Below are 19,919 nucleotides of genomic sequence, written 5' to 3' on the forward strand. Positions count from 1 at the left end.
ACCTCAGGTTTTTTCCCACGCTGGATTAAAATCTTCGATAAATCAAAACTTTTCAAGATTTTCACCAACACGAAATGTTCAACCTCCACGATTCTTAAACAAGATCAAATGATTTGTAGAAGGTTTTCTCACTGAGAGTCTGAACCAAGCTTTGTGTGTTTGTTCCATTGGATCTGGTTGGTTTTGGGTTAGGGACTAAAGAGTTTTGTCTGACATACGTACGTCTTGTCGTCATCACCTACGTGGGCTGCGTCTACCTGTACTTGACTTTAATTGGTTTGCAGACGTGCATGCTTTAGCTAAAGTTCGTCACCAGTGAGTTTGTTCATGCTGACGAATTAAAGATGAGTTCACAAGAGAAGACGACGGCTTTTGTCAGACAGCGAAGACGCCTAAAGAGAAATAAGAGAAAAGAAAAGTGATGGATGAGAAGTAATTTATCTCCTTTTGTCCGCCATGACAGAGAGAGAGAGAGAGAGAGACAGAGAGAGAGAGAGAGAGAGAGACAGAGACAGAGAGAGACAGAGAGAGAGAGAGAGAGAGAGACAGAGACAGACAGACAGAGAGAGAGACAGACAGAGAGAGAGAGACAGAGAGAGAGAGAGACAGACAGAGAGAGACACACATAGAGAGAGAGAGGTTGTGATTGTTTTACCTCTGTCAGTCCGAGCTGCACAAAGACGACGACATCCTGACAAATGGTTCGAGGACGACCTGCAGACTAATGAACACACACACACACACACACACACACACACACACACACACACACACACACACACACACACACACACACACACACACACACACACACACACACACACACACACACACACACACACACACACACACACACACACACACACACACAGGTTCCCATGCTGTCTGCATGTGATGAATACTAATCAAATTAAAGAACCAGTTCATTCAAGCCATCTTCACTCTGATCCAGACAGAAAAACCTTTTTCCTGGATCTTTAGTTTAGATTTTTACTCCTAAAACCAAAATAACTTTTATCTCTTTCTGACTCAGTCCAACCGACCCTCGCCGTGTCACTGTGCTTCGTTGAAATTTATTATTATATCAGATCATTGTGTATCTGGGAGTTTTTATTTGATAACATATAAGTGCATGATCTGAAATGTTGTTATGGTTGACTTTAGATTCTGTGTTTCAGTTTGACGACAAAACATAAAATATGAGATACGTCGATAATCTGGGAAAAGTTGTTTACGCAAAAATCCACCTTTAACAACAAATCATTGAAACAAATGTTCGAGGTTTGTGTCAACGCCTCTGGCTGCTCTACTTCCTGTGTCAAAGAGATTTTACAAGTTAACAACAGACGCACACAGACACAAAAAAATCCACTTAAAACAGAAGCTGCATTCATATAAATATCTTTAATCTCTTTAGTAATTATCTACAAAAATCACACAGGCTCACTGTTTGTGTTCAGTGGTTTTCTTTTCACATTTCTCATGATTTACGTTTTTAGTCATCTAAGATCGTTAATTACAACATTTCTGATTCTATGGATTTAATCATGTGTGGTTTATAAAATGAGTTTCAAGTTTAAACAGTTTTTCGCAGATGTACGAAGAGCAGTAACATGACAGAGAACCTTAGAGCTGAAGTGGTTCTCCCCCTATTAGAATCAACAGTGATACAAAAAATGCACATGTGGTTCCAGAGAAAGGCTTCATGTGGAGAACAGAGTTTAAAACGTTTCCTAAAAACATCCTGAGAAGAAACTGACTAGCAGCTTTCAGATTTACTAGATGTACCTTTGATATTCTAAATAATGTTGTTTCTATAGTTACTTTCTCTTCGAATCTATGAAAACATAAGATCGTAGTTTAACCGGAGTTACAACAAGAACTTTTACTGCGTTCCCTTGGAGTAAGAGAAGTTGGAGCTTGTTGTGGTTTCCACGAGTAGAGTTTTGAATATTAAGCTCAAAAAAAGGAAATCTATGGTGTTCCACAAGGTTCAATTCTTGGACCTTGGATTTTTTTTAACCAAACAGCAACAATATGTTCCAGATCTCAACAACTACAGAACGGATTACCATGAAATTTGGCACAAATGTCCACAGTCTTTAGTGATTCAAATACCTGAAGAACAAAGGCTGTTCTAATAATCAATATCACAGAGTTTGATGAGAATCTGTCTGAAAACCTTCACAGCTTTTTGTGCAACCTAACGAAGCTTGAAATAATAGAAAATACCTGGTGTTGAACGAAGATCAATTCTCAGTCCTATGCTCTTTTTTTTCCCCCCAAATACTAACGTACGGTCCGGATCACAAATACGGGAAGGTTCCATGAAATTTGGCACAGGTGTTCACAACATTCAGTGTCTTGATTTAATTATGTTTTGACTCTATGTTAAAATGTTGTTATTAGTGGTGAAGTTAAAATAAAAAAATGTTTTCCGACACTGCAGAGTTTTGCTTTTTGTTTTTCTTTCTCTCCATGTGCATGAGAACATATTTTTGTTAATGAGCAGAAACATCATGGAAACTTTAATGAAGATTTAATTAACCCCTGCTGCTTCGGACTTTTAGAAATTATTAAAACGTGTGAGAAAATGAGCAACAACTGCCAGGAAATCATTTTTCTACACAGTTGTGAAGTGTTATGGAAAACATCATGTGGTCCATGTTAGTTATTTTGCTGTTCCACAATGATGAAGAGTTTTGACAAATAATTAACAAAAGAAAATGTTCCCTGGGAATCACAGGGTTGGAGTTTTGGGAAGCAACAATATGCAGGACAGATGTAAATTCCAACATTTTTCTCCCGAACCTCGTTCTCATCTTTGAGACGTGAGAGTTTTTCCATGTAAAGTGGACTTTGGGCTTTTATTGAAACAGGAATGGAGTTGGAATTCACAGCTTTGATTTTAACACCTCACATCTGATCCCTTCAGTTAAATCCAAAAGTCGTTCCGATGGGTTTTTATTTTTCTCGTGTGATTCTTCTTTTATTGGCCTGATTTACACTCGTTAAACTCTGGTTCCAATTCACGTCTGTGAAGATTAGTCTTGTTGCCACTTATGGTTTCATTGTCTTTGAATGTCTGTCAGGAAGAAAGCAGTTTATTTATTGGTTGAGGAAGGCGTTTAATGTGGTTTCCTTTTTCTTGTTTGGAATCGCCCCATTGACGAAATACTTTTTGGTACAGAGATCAGCAAAGTTCCAAAGAACCAGAGGAGGTCAAAGGTCAGAGACACATCAAAGAGAGGCTAAGAATCCAAAGAAGAAAAGAGGAAGAGGAGACGTTCCACATTTTTGCTGATGAGAGAAAAGTGCAGCAGCATGAGGAGGAAGATTTGGGGAAGGGAGAAAATGATTCAGAGGAGGTGGGTGAGATGAGTTTTTATCCATGACAGAAGCTCTGCAGCGACTCTGTCTGCAGCTTCAGCCTGTTTGCAATTATAGATAAACAGACCAGAGGCCACAGAGTCGGTTTGGTGGAAGGAGACTCACATTCCTGCGGGGCGGCGAACACTGGAGCCTGGTCGTGTTGAGGTGAACGCGCCGTGGGGAAACCAGGCGTCGGGCCCGTTCGACGCAAGGCCTGCGAGCATGTGTCTCCTCTGATATCTGAGCGGAGCGTCTCGCTGCCCGGGCGGATACTTTGTTTACCCTCCGAGGGAAAGCCAAACCACCACTCCCCTTCTGAGGGAAGTAGGAGGTCAGGGGCAATTTCCCTGAAGCTGGCGAGGAGTTTAAATCCAGATCATCATCATGTCCCCCTCTGGGCTGGAAAACCCTCGACATGTTGGCGATGGTGGCAGGCAGCCATTTACCATTCTGTTCAGAGGTTTTGGAAGTTGGATCCTGTGATTCATACTCAGTTAACAACCATTTTTCAATACAAAGATCAAATCCTGACAAAATAATTGTCAGTTGACAAAACCATCTTCACCTCAAGGGCCATTTAATAGATGTTTTGGAACTTTTAACCACATTACATGGTCCTCAGCAGCGGATTTACTCAGACATTTTATCCACGCTGGCTGAAAAGTTTGGAAAGAAGTAGTTGAGAAACCTCAACTTTCTGCTCAGGAGCTTTGAGTTAGTGCAGCAGCTAACGGCCATTTTCATTACTGATTCAATCGGTTGGTTATTTTCTTGATTAATTGATTATTAGTTTAGAATAGAAAAGGTAAAAAAAAAAATAACACAACCCAAAGATATTCAGTTTACTGTCATGAGACAAAGAGAAGATGAAAATGATTTGAATTTGAGAAGCTTTGACTAAAATGAAACGAAGACTGCGATCACTCCTAGTATGGACGCCAGGCGTAACCGTAGCAACAGTGAGTTTTAATTTGATCGTTGGAAACTTCTTCTTTTTAGTCGTGTAGCAGCGGAGGTCGGATGTGTCTCTTTTTGAATTGAGATGTGTGAGAGAACAACTGTAGTTGTTCCGGTTGCTCCTGGTGAACTGAAGCCTCTTTAAACTTTTACCACAGAGCTTTCAGCCACATCTCATGGACCCCACATTTGTTCTTAAACTGCCCGTTCCAAGGTCGAATCTGAACATTCAAGCTTCCCTCATAAAAATTATTTATGGTGTGGTGGCGGTGTATTTGACAGTTTCCTGGACGTCACCCTTTTGTTTCTCATTGTGGTTAAAATCCTGTGAATCTGTGCCAAATCTCAAATGTTGTACAGATCCTAAAACCTTCAGAAGCAAATGTGTGTGAATAATAAAACGGACTGGATTCGCTGTTTGGCGTTAAATTGTACAGTATAAACTAAACTGTCTTCTCCTTGATTGGGTTATTTTCTCTCGTACGTGATTGTGAATGATCCTATGTCTCACGTTCGTCTTCCTCTCTTGCTGGGAACTTCTTCCATGTCTCCGCCGCTCGTTGACGTCTCTCAGTCCACCAGTGACTTGAGGTCAGGCAGCCCCCTCAGCTTCACGTCCAGCAGCATCTGACCGAAGGCTTTACCCTGAGAAAAGACAACAACAGCGTCAGCCGACAGTTTTCAGGAGCTGCACTCGTTCGTTAAATCTCAAACCGCACGTGTCCGTCTTCACGTGTTTGAATTCCCACATCCTGCGTGTGTTTCAGCTTCATGGGTCTGAGCCCGGAAATGAAGTGTGTGCATTAGCACATTGAGAGTGTTGAGCCGTAATAGTGTGTGTTTCTTTGATGTGCTGCAGAATCCAGCGAGGCAGTAAAAACTTTACAGCACTTTCTGAACAAGGGACGGATAGAAATAAAGGAGGAGGGTGAAAGACACAAAGGTTAAAAAGAAGAAGTGTTACAGGCGACAAAGGACACGACCTCACTGAGCTGTAAAACTGCAAGAAGAAGACAAGAAAAATACTGAATCTCTTCTTCTTCGTCTGTTCTTCTGTCACTCACTCTGAAGTAATCAGTTATAATCTCCGTCCACAGAAACGCGCCTGAAAACACACGTCACGTGACCATTGATGTGGAAGTGTTAGCAACGCTAAGAACCAATCAGGGAGAGAACGTGGGCGTGTGATGGAGCTGGACACCAGCCCTGGGAAGACATTTTGTCTGGTTCTCACGACTTCAAAGAGCCATTTGAAGGTGGTTAGAATGAGGTTAGAATGAGGTTAGTGTGTGTGTGTGTGTGTGTGTGTGTGTGTGTTACCTGGGGATCGCTGCGCAGGGACGCCACCCCTCCCCCACCCAGTGAACTGTTCAACACGAAGTTGAGGCCGTGGATCCCCGGCAGCGTGAATCTGCAAACCACAAACACACACCAGTAACCATGGCAACCCAAACCACCACACTCAACAAAAACCACACCATCAAACAAATGTACACACACACACAAACACACACAGCCTGGCACCTCATGCATTGATGTATAGGGTTTATTGCACACACTGTGTGTTCAGTTTGATTTGAAAGTGTGTGTGTGTGGGTGTGTGTGTGTGTGTGTGTTAACGTGCATGTTTGCATGTTTGTGGTGGCAGACATGGGGGAAGGGTTAAACGTGATCATATGCAAAAACTTGTGCACGTGGAAGTGTGTGTTTCTGTCTGCAAGTACTTAAGGTTGTGTGTGTGTGTGTGTGTGTGTGTGTGTGTGTGTGTGTGTGTGTGTGTGTGTGTGTGTGTGTGTTGGGGCCTCCTGCAGGGTTAACAAGCTCTGGCGGTGCACTAATGAAGCGTCGGAGGCATTTCGGGGTGTGAGAGGAGACGCAGGTCGGCGAGCTTTACAGCCTCCACCTCTTTATTAGGCTAATCGCTAACACGCCTCTCGCTGAGTCATCGCTCAGACACGTCCGCCAGCGGCCAATTCCCAGAATCCTCCATCATACCTGCAGCCGCTGGTTCAACGCGAGGCTGCCCACATCTTAAAGTAACATCTGCTGAACAGCGATGTGAAAAACTAGAAGAGAAGAATCTACATCCTCACTAATACACCTGAACACACACGTCCCTCCCCTGGTTTCTGTTGTGCCGCTCTGCTGTGTCATTAAATGGTGATGACCTTGGAGAAGGTCATGATAGTCGCCATGCTGCGTCTTGGTTTCCATGTACGTCGTGTTCCTAGTTTTCTCTCTTGGTTTTTATCGGCGTGAACCACAGTCGTCATCAGCGTCTGTTCAGCTTCAGAGTCGTTGACACGATGAAGATGTTTTAAATAAGATTTAACTTTCCCACAGTTACATAAAAAACAGCTGTGAATTCAAAACACCAACAGATCCGCAACACGTACGGGAAACTGTCTCGTATGTCGCCAGCGTGGAGAAATGGGCTGAACGCCTGAACTGAGGACCTGGTTTGTGCGTCTCCATCACTGAGGCAGTGGTGACAAACTTCTCGATGCATCTTCAACAATCCGAACAGATGAACGTTACATGTGAAGCGACCAATAACGCAAAATGATACATTTATAAGATGATCTAAGATATAAGAAGATCGTTCAAAGATAGTGTTTATGTCTTTCGTTCTTTTTAAACAGACAAATCACAGATGAACTCAAGACAAGTATTGTTTTTCGTTTCACAGCAGAAACTCATTAATACCGTCTCTGTTTGGCTTCACAAAAACATCTGAGCCTTTTCATGTGCAAAAATAAGTTCTAGCTTAGACTAGCAAAGTGAAAGTATCAGTAAATGGGCTGCAGGTGATTCGTCATGGACACATGGTGAAACGCGCACGACACACATCGATGATCTCCCCCCCACTCACCGTGTGACAGCATTGGCGACTCCCGGCTGAAGGAGGTGCGAGAAATATTCCTCCACCACTGAAGACGTCAGGTGTTTCTTCAGGTACGGGAAGAAAAGAGGATGACGAGCGACGACGCCTAATGAGAGGGACAGTTATTTATCGTCTTTATACACCGTCACTGTTCATTTTTACGTAAGGTCACAAATCGTCATTATATACAGTAATTGAGTCGATAGTTCTGGTTCTTCTCACCGATGTTGGCTGAGTCTCCTTTGTCTCCGCTCCTCGTGTAGGCCAGTTCCTCCAGTCTGTAGCTGTATCGTCCACTGGGCAGGTCTGAACACACACACACACACACACACACACACACACACACACACACACACACACACACACACACACACACACACACACACACACACACACACACACACACACACACACACACACACACACACACACACAATGACAAAACTCAGAACCAGGTTTCATCCTGTGTGACTCAGTTCAGCTCTGGAATCGTATTTATTTATTGTTTTTAGTCTGTTTATAAATGTGTTTATTTATGGTTTGTGTGACTGTATAAACAAACAGACCTGAACTAAACCACGTCCAGCAAACGTCTCCCTGTTTGTGTTTGATTCAAACGCTTATTTTACGACTCCAGAAACCTCTTCAAGGACTGAGTCTAGAATAAGACCCCTGTGTGTGTAACCCCTTAAAGACCATTTGAGTCTTGTCATGACTACTGGAATCCTGGAATCAGGACTTTTCAAGGACCTGCAGAACTCCTCATGCACCATTTGCACCCAAGCACTATTCGATTGCACCCATGCAAGGACCCTTCAAGGACATTTGCGTTCTTTCAAGCTCGGGAAGCGGAGGCAGAAAAAACCTGCCTAAGTAAGATATGAGTCATGTCAAGGACCCCCTTAAAAACCATTTGAGTGTTGTCAAAGATGTCTGGAGTCCTGGAGGCTCTTCAGGGACCTGCAACACTCTTCAAGGAATATCTGCATCCATGGAAGGACCCATCGAGCACTTAAACTATAACATCTCCTTCACAATAAACTGATTAAATTGTGCTCAATGGTTTAGATTTTTCAAAACAAAAGCAGATTAATAAATATTAAAAGCAGCAGCTTCGTCTTTTCTTCTTTTATTTGAACGCTTTTCTTCTGTTGGTTTGAGAGGCTTCCTGTTTTCAGCCAGGAATGTGAAGGTAGGGGAAGACGCCAGGACCCAGTGTGTGCGTCTTGCTTTTTGTTTCACACAATTCACTTTGTGTTCTCTTTTAGTTTGTAAAAAACACGAGTTTCATTGCCCGTCATGAAACTAGGGTTGGAAATGTCTTAAAAGCGTTGCAAGAGTGTGTGTGTGTGTGTGTGTGTGTGTGTGTCTGTGTATTGTGCAGGGCCATGTGAGGGAAGTGTTGGCAAAAGAGTGAAAGGAGGAAAAAGTGGCACAGCTTGTACTTCCCAGGAATAAGAGAACACACACACACACACACACACACACACACACACACACACACACACACACACAGACCGTGGTAATTCTGTGTATGTGTGTGTGTGCGTGTGTGTGTGTGTGTGTGTGTGGCCGTATTATTGGTCTTTATTCTGATTATTTGTTTTCATGGATCTTTGTGTCGACTGTTGTTTGGTATTAAAGGGGACATGGGAGTCTGTCGCCCCCTGTAGGCAGTCATCAGTAACACCCCTGTTTGGATCTCACTATGGGTTTCATTTTTGTTTAATGTTTCTGATTGGCTGGCATGTTTTTGTAAAACTCTTCAAACACGTCAGTGACACAAAATGTTCTGGAACCTCAGGCAACCCTGGAATCCTTCAAAACACCAATTAAGGACCATTCAAGCCTCATCGTCGAACACGTCATCATCATCTGACAACACTCGAGGACCATTTCATTTCCCTTGTGGGACCCTGGAACCTCCTCAGTGACGCACACAACGTCCCCTTGAACCATTTCGAACCCCTTCAAATTCTGCATGGCCCTCAAGAAGGATCACTGCAACATTCTCAAGATCTCAAAGAAGCTCCTCAAGGAGCACAAACCCACTTCTTCTAGGACCCTTAAAACACACTCAAGGCCCTTTAGAACCCCTTCAAGGGCCATTAAAACTTATCGAACCTCTTCGTCAGGGCCGCAATTTAACTTGTTAAGGTCCCATAGAACCTCCTCAAGTCTACAATTGGCTGAATCTGTCAACTGCTCAAGTTATATTAGCGTGTAGGTAACCATGGAAACAGCACGATTGCCTCACTTCTTGTTAGTCGGTAAATGACGTGTGAAAGTAACCAAACAACGGCAGTGTTGGTGATTCATGACACAAACGCACACACAGAAACAGTAACACAAAACTTGGGGGTTGTGTTTCCTGTGTTTCTTCACCTCTGTCAGGTGCGTCGTCTGCTGTGGTGGGAGGGGCCTCCAGCTCATTCTTGTCTGGTCCCGCCTCTGAAAGCGACTCCACCAACTGTCCGTCAACGTGAATGTCGGCCTGCAGACAATCAGTGTAACTTTGAATTAAATATAAGTAACTGGTAAATAAACTAGTAGCTAAACTAAAACTAACTAGAAACTAAAACAAAGCAAGTAGTTGATTTGATGTTTGAATCTTTCTATTCTTCCTTTATAAAAATGTCTCGACATGTTGAGACTTCTTCTTCTGTCTTTTCTTTTTAACAGACACACTCAAACTGACCTTGAGTTCAGATTTCGGGTGCAAGAAGAAGAACGGCTTGAGAACAGGAGACCTGAAACCAGCAGTGACAACAGGAACACGTCAGTGACAGTGAACTAATGAGTCAAACTCTGCTGCTCGTCACGGGGGTTTGGACTCACACTCGGGGACGTCCGCCCACGATGCCGGTGAGTCCGGGAGCTGCAACACGAGAGAACAAGGAATGAATGTGTCAGAACATGGGTTCCCAAACTTGTTTGTTGTGATTAGTACTTTATTGTTTTCTTTGACCAGAAGTTTCCTCCCTAACATACGGGCAGTCTGGGTCCAATTTGCAAGAGGTGAACTTAATTTAGTTCATGTGGAAGGAGCAGCCGAAAATAAAGACTGTGTATGTCAGAGCAAAACTCCTGGACCTTCAGGCAGCTCCAGAGCCTGTGGACTAAAGTACCATCTTTACCCAGAACATTGTAACTTAATAAATACAGTTTATGATATTATTATTATTATTATTATGGTACTTTATGAACTTTTCTTCCCGTCGTCTTCACAGAACATATTAAGTGTTTGAGCAGGTGAAGCAGCTGCTCTGAGTTCAGATCAGCTTCCGGTCCCACTTACAGTTCAACGGCACAGACGGCGTGAATGAGCAGACTCACAGGAGTCACACAGAGTTCGCAGAGAGTGTGTGTGTGTGTGTGTGTCAGAGTGTGGGTGTGTTTGTGTGTGTGTGGGGGGTGTGTGCGCTGAACTCATCATTACCATAAACAAAATCCAAATCTGGTTCAGAAGGTCACGACCCCCCTTATCTACAGCAAAATACACACACTCCCACCACTGTGTGTGTGTGTGTGTGTGTGTGTGTGTGCGTGTGTGCATGTGTGCGTGAGAGAACATTTATTAATAAAACTCTAAGCAGAGTTCAGCCCCTAGGAGCAGATGTGTTCATTCTTTCTTTCAGAGACGTTGTGCTCGGTGTGGATTTCAACTGAACTAAACTGTCATGTGATCAAACTGTAATCTGATTATCTGCAACACATTTTAAAGTCAGGTGTAAATGTGGCACTGCAGTGGACGTTCAGTGTGCGTCATGTGTCGTGTGTTTGTCGTACCCATCCCGGTCCCTGCAGGAGCTACTTCTCTGGAAAAAAGTTCCAGAGCTTTCTTCTGTTTGTGGTGGACGGCCATCCAAATCACTGCCTCTCTGGAGCCCTGCACACACACACACACCATGAAACACACTATTATTAAAGTAGAATGTAACAGACAGAATGCTCAGCAGCTAGAAAGAACCTAAAGCAGTTCTCAGCAGTGTGTGTTACCTTGGTGTCAGCGTTGGGACCATAAGTGTCCTCAGCTCCCAGGACCTGGACGTTGACGGAGCTGAAATCTTCCATTCCCAGCTGCTTGAACATCCGCTTCGTGCTACACACGCACACACACGTTAAAGCCAGATCAGCCACCCGAAACAGACACACACACACACACACACACACTAACTGCTGCCTCCCGTACACACCGTTTGATGATGGTGTCCGCCGTCCGTCTGGCCTTTTCTGTGGCTCTCGGCCCTCCAACTGGACAGACCGCCGTCGCCCTGAACCCGTCCATGTAGGTCGCACACACCTGGAGGTCGGGGCGACACGTTACAGCTTCATTTGTTTAACATGAAACTCGTTAGTGTTTCATTTTGAAAAGGAAGAGAGAAGAAAAAAGGTGACTGCCTCACCTTGTAGTCATGTGACGGAGTGAAGCCTTTAGCACCGGTCACTTTGACAGCCCCTCCCTCTACACCTGAACACACACACACACACACACACACACACACACACACACACACACACACACACACACACACACACACACACACACACACACACACACACACACACACACACACACACACACACACACACACACGATCAGTGACTCTCGACCGGTTCATTTTCTGTTCCCGTCTCCTTTCAAGCGGCGATAAGAGCAACAGGGTCGTGACACGGTCATACGAGGCCAACGGATTCAATTTGGACAGAAATATTTATATTTCCACCGACAACAAGAACAGAAAGTTCACATCCCAGAGTTGATGCAGAACTCCCACATAGTTTCCTCTGATGTCTGAGAGAATCCGCACAGTTCGACTGAGGATGTCTCAACATGTGAACTTTGAATAACCGAGTCTGACAATGTTGTAGAAACCAGGAGGAAAAAATATACATTTATAATTTTCTATTTTATTAAGAACTTACTACAGAACACTGTGACTTGTTCATCAGGCCAAATAAAGAGTCTTCTACTCTGGGATTAGTGTCATGGTGCAACTTTTAGCTACAAGCTAACTGGTGCCAGTTAGACAAACAGCATATCATCTGTAAAATGAGGGATTGAATATGAGCTTTATTTGTTTATAAAGTGACAACATGGTCCATGTGACTGATGAGAACCAATCAGGAAGAGATGCATCTTCTGCAAAGAGTCACACACATTCAAAGGAATCTTAGTATAATTTTTAATGAGTGTATAGTAGAAGATATTTGCCTCCATTCAGTATTTTGTGACAGTAGAATATCATTTCTCTATTTAAGTGCGTAATTTATTTATTTAGTTAGGTGTCTACTTAGTTAGTTAGTTAGAAGTTACGAACAGTCGCCGCAGATCTGGAATGAAGAGCTGACGCTTCTGTTGAGGCTTTCAAATGTAGCAAACATCAGAGAGGTTGAGTAACGACAAAAAAAAAACACTGAATTAATGACCAAACAGAGGAAAATCTAAACTTCTTATCAGCGAGCGGGAGTTCAGAGGAGGAGCAGGAGAAGTTTCTGGAGTTCATGTGAGGGTGAGACGCCACAGCGGGGCCACGGGAAGAATAAATCACTATGGGCTGATACAGAGTTTATTGGAGGTTCAGAGGAAGGTGACGGGTTCAGTTCGGGGTGAACATGAAGTTGCAGACGCGTTTGTTTAAGGTCACCAGAGGAGCGTTCAGGGTTATGAAAACAGTGGACGGTTCAGCCTGTGGTCACGTCCTCAAATATGACTCTGCATGCGTGTGTCTGTGTGTGTGTGTGTGTGTGTGTGTGTGTGTGTGTGTGTGTGTGTGTGTGTGTGTGTGTGTGTGTGTGTGTGTGTACCTGGTATTTCCTTGATGGCCACCTGGCTGAAGTCACAGATGACGTCGGGCAGCAGGTAACGCCGTGGGTCGCCGATCTCGTACACCAGCTGCTCGGCCACCGTGCCGAAGGAGACGAGGCCGCCGGTTTTGGGCGGTTTGGAGAGAATGAAGGAGCCGTCCCTGGAGCACTCGACGACCGGGAAACCCATGTTGTCCCTGAGAGAGAAACATGCCAACTGTGATGCAGAGATCTTACTCACCCTCTCGTTCCATTGGATGATTTGGAGCCCGACTGACTTTCCTTCACCAAGGAGGTTGCTCTCATTGGTGTTTGTCTGTTAGCAGGAATGTGCATAAACTACTGAACCTATTTCGATGAAATTTTGAGGAGACGTGGAACATGACCCCAGCATGATCAGAAGATTTTATTTAATTAATTTCTCCAGATGTTTCCACGTCTGCGTTTCAACCGATACAATCACACTCAACCTTAACATGGAGGATCTGGGCTCGCTCTCACCAGTCAGGAACTTTGTGCCAGTCGGTGAAGATCCCTCCTGTACTCTGAGCGCCACACTCGATCAGGTGACCTGCAAGACTGACACACACACACACACACACACACACACACACACACACACACACACACACACACACACACACACACACACACACACACACACACACACACACACACACTTCAATAATATTAATAATAAATATAATAAAATCTCCTTCATGTTTGACAGTGTTTGGTAAAGTCTCGTATTGGAACAGTATCGAGGTTAAATCTGTACGATGCTGTCAACTTTGAAAGTCAAAAATATTTCACTTTAAATATTTGTCCCCGAAAAACTGTGAGGTCACATGGTCACATTCCAAACCAAAGAAAGAGACGCTGCTGTACGATAAAGTATGAATGGTATGTTTTAATGTGTGTGTGTGTGTTTGTGTGTGTGTGTGTGTGTGTGTGTGTGTGTGTGTACCTCCCAGCTGCAAGTAGGTCATAGTCGTCCCTCTGCCAGCCAAACTGCAACAGATTAAAAAACCCAGACAGACGTTACATTCCTCAACTGATATCTCCACACACACACTCACACACACAGCTTGTATTAATAAACACACAATCGGACACATCTGTACCGAAACGTCACACATGCAGCCTCTGTTCTCCAACTATTTACGTTACTTCCTGTGAGACAGAAACCTCCTGAAGTCCCTTCCTCTTCCGTTGAAGAATCTCCACAATGCCTTGCAAGGTGATTATTATCTACAGTATCGATCATTTGACAATTATTTCCTCGATCAATCAGTCAAAAAAGCCTCTTAAATGTGTCTTGTTTTATCCGAGATTTGGATAAATTAGCATCAACTGACTAATCTAATATTTCATCTTTTTCTCTCCCCTCCCACATGCAACCTAATCAAGCGTACGGTGTGCATGAGCGGCCCCAGAGCCACCGCGCTGTCCACGCAGCGTCCCGTCACCACGATGTCGGCCCCGAGATCGAGACACCGCCGGATCGGACCAGCACTGAAAACAGAGAGAGAGAGAGAGAGAGCAGGAGTTTGACTCAGAGTCCACTCTGGTACCTTTCAGTTTTAAAACACCATTGTTGCTATGGTTACGCGAGGCAGAGGTTTGTAAACTTGACTCGACTACCAGCGCTGAGTACAAAGCGTTGCTAACACTTCCTGTCAGTAACAGTTCCACCTCGTCATCCATGCAAGAAAAGAAATCTCTGTTCCAAATTTTCACCATCGCTGTAACTAAGCAACCAACTGCAAAGAAGACAATCTACTTCCTGTTTACATCACATGACCAGTGCACGTGAACACGCATGGGACATGTGTCAGTGAGGACGCAGCCCAGAGATCAGGCTGCGTGATCTTGAATAAACCTCAGATCAGATTGTGTGGTGCTCGTACCCGAGATAAGCGTTCATACTGTGGAGCGTTTTCGGTAACCGCTGTCTGCTGCCGCCGTCCGCCATCTTTACTTCAGCGAGGCTGCTTCTCTGACAGGAGACAATTCAGTTCATAAAAAAATCATCATCCTTGTTAGAAATTACACATAAAACATGATCATGTTGGGGGGAGGGGTCTCACTTGGGGCATGAGGTCATCGCCGGTAACCACAGCGACCTTAAGGTCGAGGCCCGCCTTCTTGATGACTTCCTGTATGGCCTCGGCGCAGGCCAGAGGGTTCACGCCTCCTGCGTTACTGACGACACGAATACCTGCGACGAGGAGGCTGTGAGTCTGTGGTTACCATGGATACAGCCAAAACAACGTTCAAAGGCACAAGATAAAAGAAATAGTGTTTGGTGTAAATTAATCTGAAACTATTTTAAATAGTAGAATAATCATTCTGGTAATTTCTAAAGCAGAAATTACAAATATTACCTGGGTCCTGTTTCAGATTTACTGCTTTTATTTAGTCTTACATTTTTAAAACAGCACATTTGTTTCTAGCAAACGGAACCCTACGTTATTTATAGATTAATCCAGAAATTATGTATAGAAAATAGAAAATGTAAAGATTTCTTCACTCACCTTTCCTGTGGATGTCATTAATGAACGGAGCCAGAGCGACGTGGACGAAATCCGGAGTGTAGCCCAGATTCTACCCGAGGTCAGAGGACACAGTTTGTCAGGGAGTTTATCACATGATGTAAAGAAGAGTCAATACCGTCACAAAAACATGTTACAGAAAAGTTTTTGGTGAGGGAGGTATCCTTGTGTTACACAGATCGAAGGCAGTGAAGAACAACACACAGACAGGGCTTGACCTACAGGCATCTTGGCCTTGGTGGCGGTGAGCAGAGACATGGTGATCTCACTGAGGTAGTCAAAAACCAGGAAGTCCAGCTTCCCGCTGTAGATCAGCTGAGGCACTGAGAACACACATAGATACACACAATAAATCAACGCACACGATGACCTCATTACTCTGCACAGTCGTTAGTCATGAACGCAACTTGTAACATGTATGAGCCGATGACAATGATGTCATTAAACACGTGTGATTTACTCCCTCAAGTCTCTCGTGGTTCTGATTCTCTTTTAAGGTAATAGAGGTTTTAGTTCATAATTTCAGTAGTTTGAGTGGCTGGAATGTTTTGATGTATAACTGTCTCCTTTCAAACGAAAACAAAAGGCATTTTATTGCAATTTGTAAGAAAGAAAACATATAGAAACATAATGAAAACATAAGAATGTTCAGGGTCCTTGTATTGCATGTGTTGGTTCACTGTTGTTTATGGAGAAAATATAATGCTTTAAATGGACACTTGTAAACATTAACATGGTCAGTGGTGACAAATAAACACACTTATGTGGTTTTTGGGGACAATTTACAACATTGTTATGTTTTTGGGGATAATTGAACACATTAATATGTTTTATAGGGATAGTTGAAAACATTATTATATTTTTTGGGGATAGTTGAAAACATTAATATGTTTTTGGGGACCATTGAACACATTAATGTCTTTGGGGGACCATTGAGGACAGTGGAGCATCTGAGTGATGTCACATAAGTGTGTTTAAACCCATTAAAGTGTGTATTTGCAGCACAGGGCTGCTCATGCTAAGCAGTTAGCTGGGACAGTGTCTGTCTCTGTACCTGAGGTCGCTGTGTCCCCCCAGAACCCGGAGGCACAGCCGATCCGGACCGGCTCGGTCCTGGCAGAGCCGGTGAAGCACCTGGAGCCGCTGCGGGTTTGACGGTGTGTGTTCGGGGGAAACGCGGCGGACGAGCTGCAGCGCAACAAGTTCGCGTCCGAAGACAAACTGACGAACTCTTCCGAGCGTCTGCGGCGCCACAGCTGCCTGAAGCCCGCAGGTCCGCTGCGGAGCCACCGTGCGAGAGGAGACATCGCGGATCAAAGGTACTTCAGGTGGAGGAACAGTGGGAACCAGCAGGAGATCAAAGCGACTAGTCTCAAGTTCAACGTACTCTGGTCCAGCCACGAAAACAGTCCGACGGGAAACACGGGACGGAAGGTTCCATGTCCCACCCGCGGCCCCGCTTTATTATGATCAGTTATTTACTTATTTAACTTTTTTAAAACCTGGTCACTTTTTCTCTGGTAGAAACTAAAAAGAACTAGCAACGATCATCATTTCTCATAAAGTTAGGATTTATTATGAATATATTGTTGGGTCTCTTAGGGGCTCAGTCACACAGGGGGGGGCTGTATAGTTTTCCCCATTTCTTTTCAATAAAAATATTAAAGAGAGAATTTCCTTTATATATTTGTATACATATATATAAATACATACACACACATACACATCTGCTGTGGTTACGTCCTGCACGGCATCACAAGAAGGAGCAGGATGGAAAATATCTGGTACTACTCGCCGACCTGATTTGTTTAGTGCTTATTGCTCTGAAATCGTCCATACACTTTTCATAAACAAAGAAAACACTGAATAAATCATTATTGTCAAGATAGTGGAAAATAAACAAAGGTAACCCTTGGGTTTTGCATCATGCAAAGAAGCTGCCTGATTTCCATCCACAGAGATGAACAACAATCATCATTACTCTGACAGGTCAGCTGTTCATAAAAACAGAATATTTACATTTAATCAGTTGTCCGATGCTTTTATCCAGAGCAACATACGAGTGAGGAACAAGCTTCAGAGAGAAATATCAGATATAAATGCAGCTTACAAGGTTGGTCTATTCTTCATCTTTTAAACTTATTTAGATTGAGTAACATTTACGTTAAGGCCACGTAAGAACATTCTTACGATTCAAAGAATACATCCAGAGTAATGATGTGTTCTTTAATCAATATATAAGGTCAAATTCAAGGATTAGCATACTTTCATTTATTGTACAGAATTTGCTATGTATGTATTTTATGATAAATTTAAGTCTCTTTTAAAATCATTTTAATTTCCAAACTTCAGGGACGCCACAGGCTGTTACACTGGCTGTTTATTTATTTCAAATTGGATATTTTCTGACCTCTCCTCAAAACTATTCCTCAATTATTCTGACTTGATTCTGACTTTATTTCACAACACAGCACAGAAACTGACGGTTTATGTAACACACGAGTGCAGCGTTGACCGTAAGATTTATCATAAATGTTATTTGAATTGTGTGTTTTACATTTTGACATTTATAGATGAGGCTACAGACACTGGACTGTTAGCTTAGCATAGTGACTTCCAGGCATCTTCCTGTGTTGGTGAGGGAGGTGGATTTTGTTTCCAATGAGCAGAGACAGATACAATAATGATTTGGTGCCTGATCTCTGGAAAAATTGACTCGACGTTAGCCTCTCTTCAGTGGCTGTTTAACAATTGCCTTCTCCTCCCTGTAGGCGCTGAATCGTCAAACATGCCGTTCAACTCGTCCTCCATCATCACCACACCATCCCCTCTCCTCTGCTCTTCAAACTCCTCTTTCTTTCCTATCATCTTCCCCTGCTTTGTAAAACACACCCCTAGCACCTCGATCTTCATCGCCTTCACCTTCATCAATGTCCTCCTCCTTCCTCTGTACGTCCTCGTCCTCTGGATGGGTTTCCGTCGATGGAGATATCAGAGCTCTGCAGCATCAGGAACAATAAGCCACTCAGATGTCTTCACCTACCACATAGTCTCCCTGGAGATTATCAGTGTTTTGGGATATGTCGCCTACTTTTGTGGCATCTACATGTGTAGTCTGACGATGATGATGATTGGGTATTACAGTTTCTGTGTCACTTACCCTCCGCAGACCCTCTTTCACTGCTTCACTTGTGTGGAGCGTTATGTGGCTGTTGTTCACCCCATCACTTACCGAGGCCTGAGACCTTCGGACAGGGTGAGAGTCAGAAACACCAGCATTGGGTGTAATTGGCTTTTCTGCATTGCACTGTTGTGTATAACAGCTTGGTACTTCCCTCTGTTCCCCACTCATATGTTTATCATCATCCACGGCATCATCATGACTGTTGTATGTTTCTGCAGCCTCTCTGTTCTCTGTACTCTGATTCGTCTCGGGCTGGGGAAAGTGGGTGGAGGTCGCCAACAGACAGACCAATCAAAGCAGAAGGCTTTCAATATTATTCTGATCATAACAGGAGCACTGGTGTTGAGGTCTTGTGGGCTCATGGTTATCAATATAGCTTTTGACATAGATTGGGAATATGGAAGCGATGCATGTGTGTTGCTAATGTCTGCATGTTGGCTCTGTCTTCCAAGCAGCCTGGCTCCACCTCTGTTCTTTCTACAAAGAGCAGGAGCACTTGCGTGGTTTAGTCGCAGCTTGAACGAGGGTGAAAACTAGATGAGATGAAGGTAGAATGGCTGGAACAGAAGTGAGAACATTTGTTATTTCAGATAAATTGTGTAGAAGTGTGTTCAAAACTGGGGTTTATTTCTATGGTGCTGCTAAACGTAGAGTCGTTACTTCTGGGTTTTTGCTTGTTTCTTATAGGTGGTATAAGGTTATGCTTTCAGTTATACTGTTTCATGGGGATGTAACAGTTCTCCAGATCAATGGTTCAGTTTGGACCTTGGTTTTTCAGCTGTGGTTTGGTTCATATTTCGTGTTTCGGGTAAAAACCTTCAGCGTTGGCAGCGAGTCGAGATATATCGGATCCATCATCCCGTATTGAATTAAGAGATCGTGGATTAGGTTTAGAAACCTCACTGCCACTAGTTGATTATTCGTCAACATGAATAACGATAGTAGCATAAGCTTACTTAAGTTGGAAGTAGTAGAAGATACTTCAGTCACCCCTGGTTCCAGAAGTAAAAATCCTATACATTTGTTCTCATAGACATTGGAGCACTATTGTTATATTGTTATACAATACACTTGCTTCCACCATGATATGACTGTGCTAGTAAGAGTGCATGTCACCCTCAGAGTGAGCACACGGAAAAACAATTAATCTTGGCCACGA

At 43.5% G+C, this 19,919-nt stretch overlaps 1 protein-coding gene across 2 annotated transcripts; it reads right to left on the bottom strand.

Annotated features, from left to right (window-relative positions):
• Positions 1-1,385: 1,385 nt before the first annotated feature.
• On the bottom strand, positions 1,386-17,015 carry lratb.1 (lecithin retinol acyltransferase b, tandem duplicate 1). Of its 2 annotated transcripts, XR_004611926.1 has the most exons (21): positions 16,631-16,985; positions 15,799-15,899; positions 15,559-15,628; positions 15,112-15,242; positions 14,932-15,020; positions 14,437-14,536; positions 13,989-14,032; positions 13,523-13,600; positions 13,022-13,218; positions 11,620-11,684; positions 11,410-11,516; positions 11,213-11,315; positions 11,003-11,102; positions 10,052-10,091; positions 9,912-9,963; positions 9,599-9,707; positions 7,436-7,519; positions 7,202-7,319; positions 5,650-5,740; positions 4,770-4,974; positions 1,386-4,724 (listed from the first exon to the last, which is right to left on the bottom strand). XR_004611926.1 is itself a non-coding variant. In XM_034568850.1 (20 exons), the coding sequence occupies exons 1-20, from the start codon at positions 16,881-16,883 to the stop codon at positions 4,900-4,902; spliced, it is 2,007 nt and encodes a 668-aa protein (XP_034424741.1). In that variant the 5' UTR covers positions 16,884-17,015; the 3' UTR covers positions 1,386-4,899. The 2 variants fall into 2 exon arrangements, 1 of the variants encoding a protein (XP_034424741.1); XM_034568850.1 differs by having other exon boundaries at positions 1,386-4,974; positions 16,631-17,015.
• Positions 17,016-19,919: the final 2,904 nt, after the last annotated feature.

Source organism: Hippoglossus hippoglossus, chromosome 18 (genome assembly GCF_009819705.1).
Source record: "Hippoglossus hippoglossus isolate fHipHip1 chromosome 18, fHipHip1.pri, whole genome shotgun sequence".
Lineage (NCBI taxonomy): Eukaryota > Metazoa > Chordata > Actinopteri > Pleuronectiformes > Pleuronectidae > Hippoglossus > Hippoglossus hippoglossus.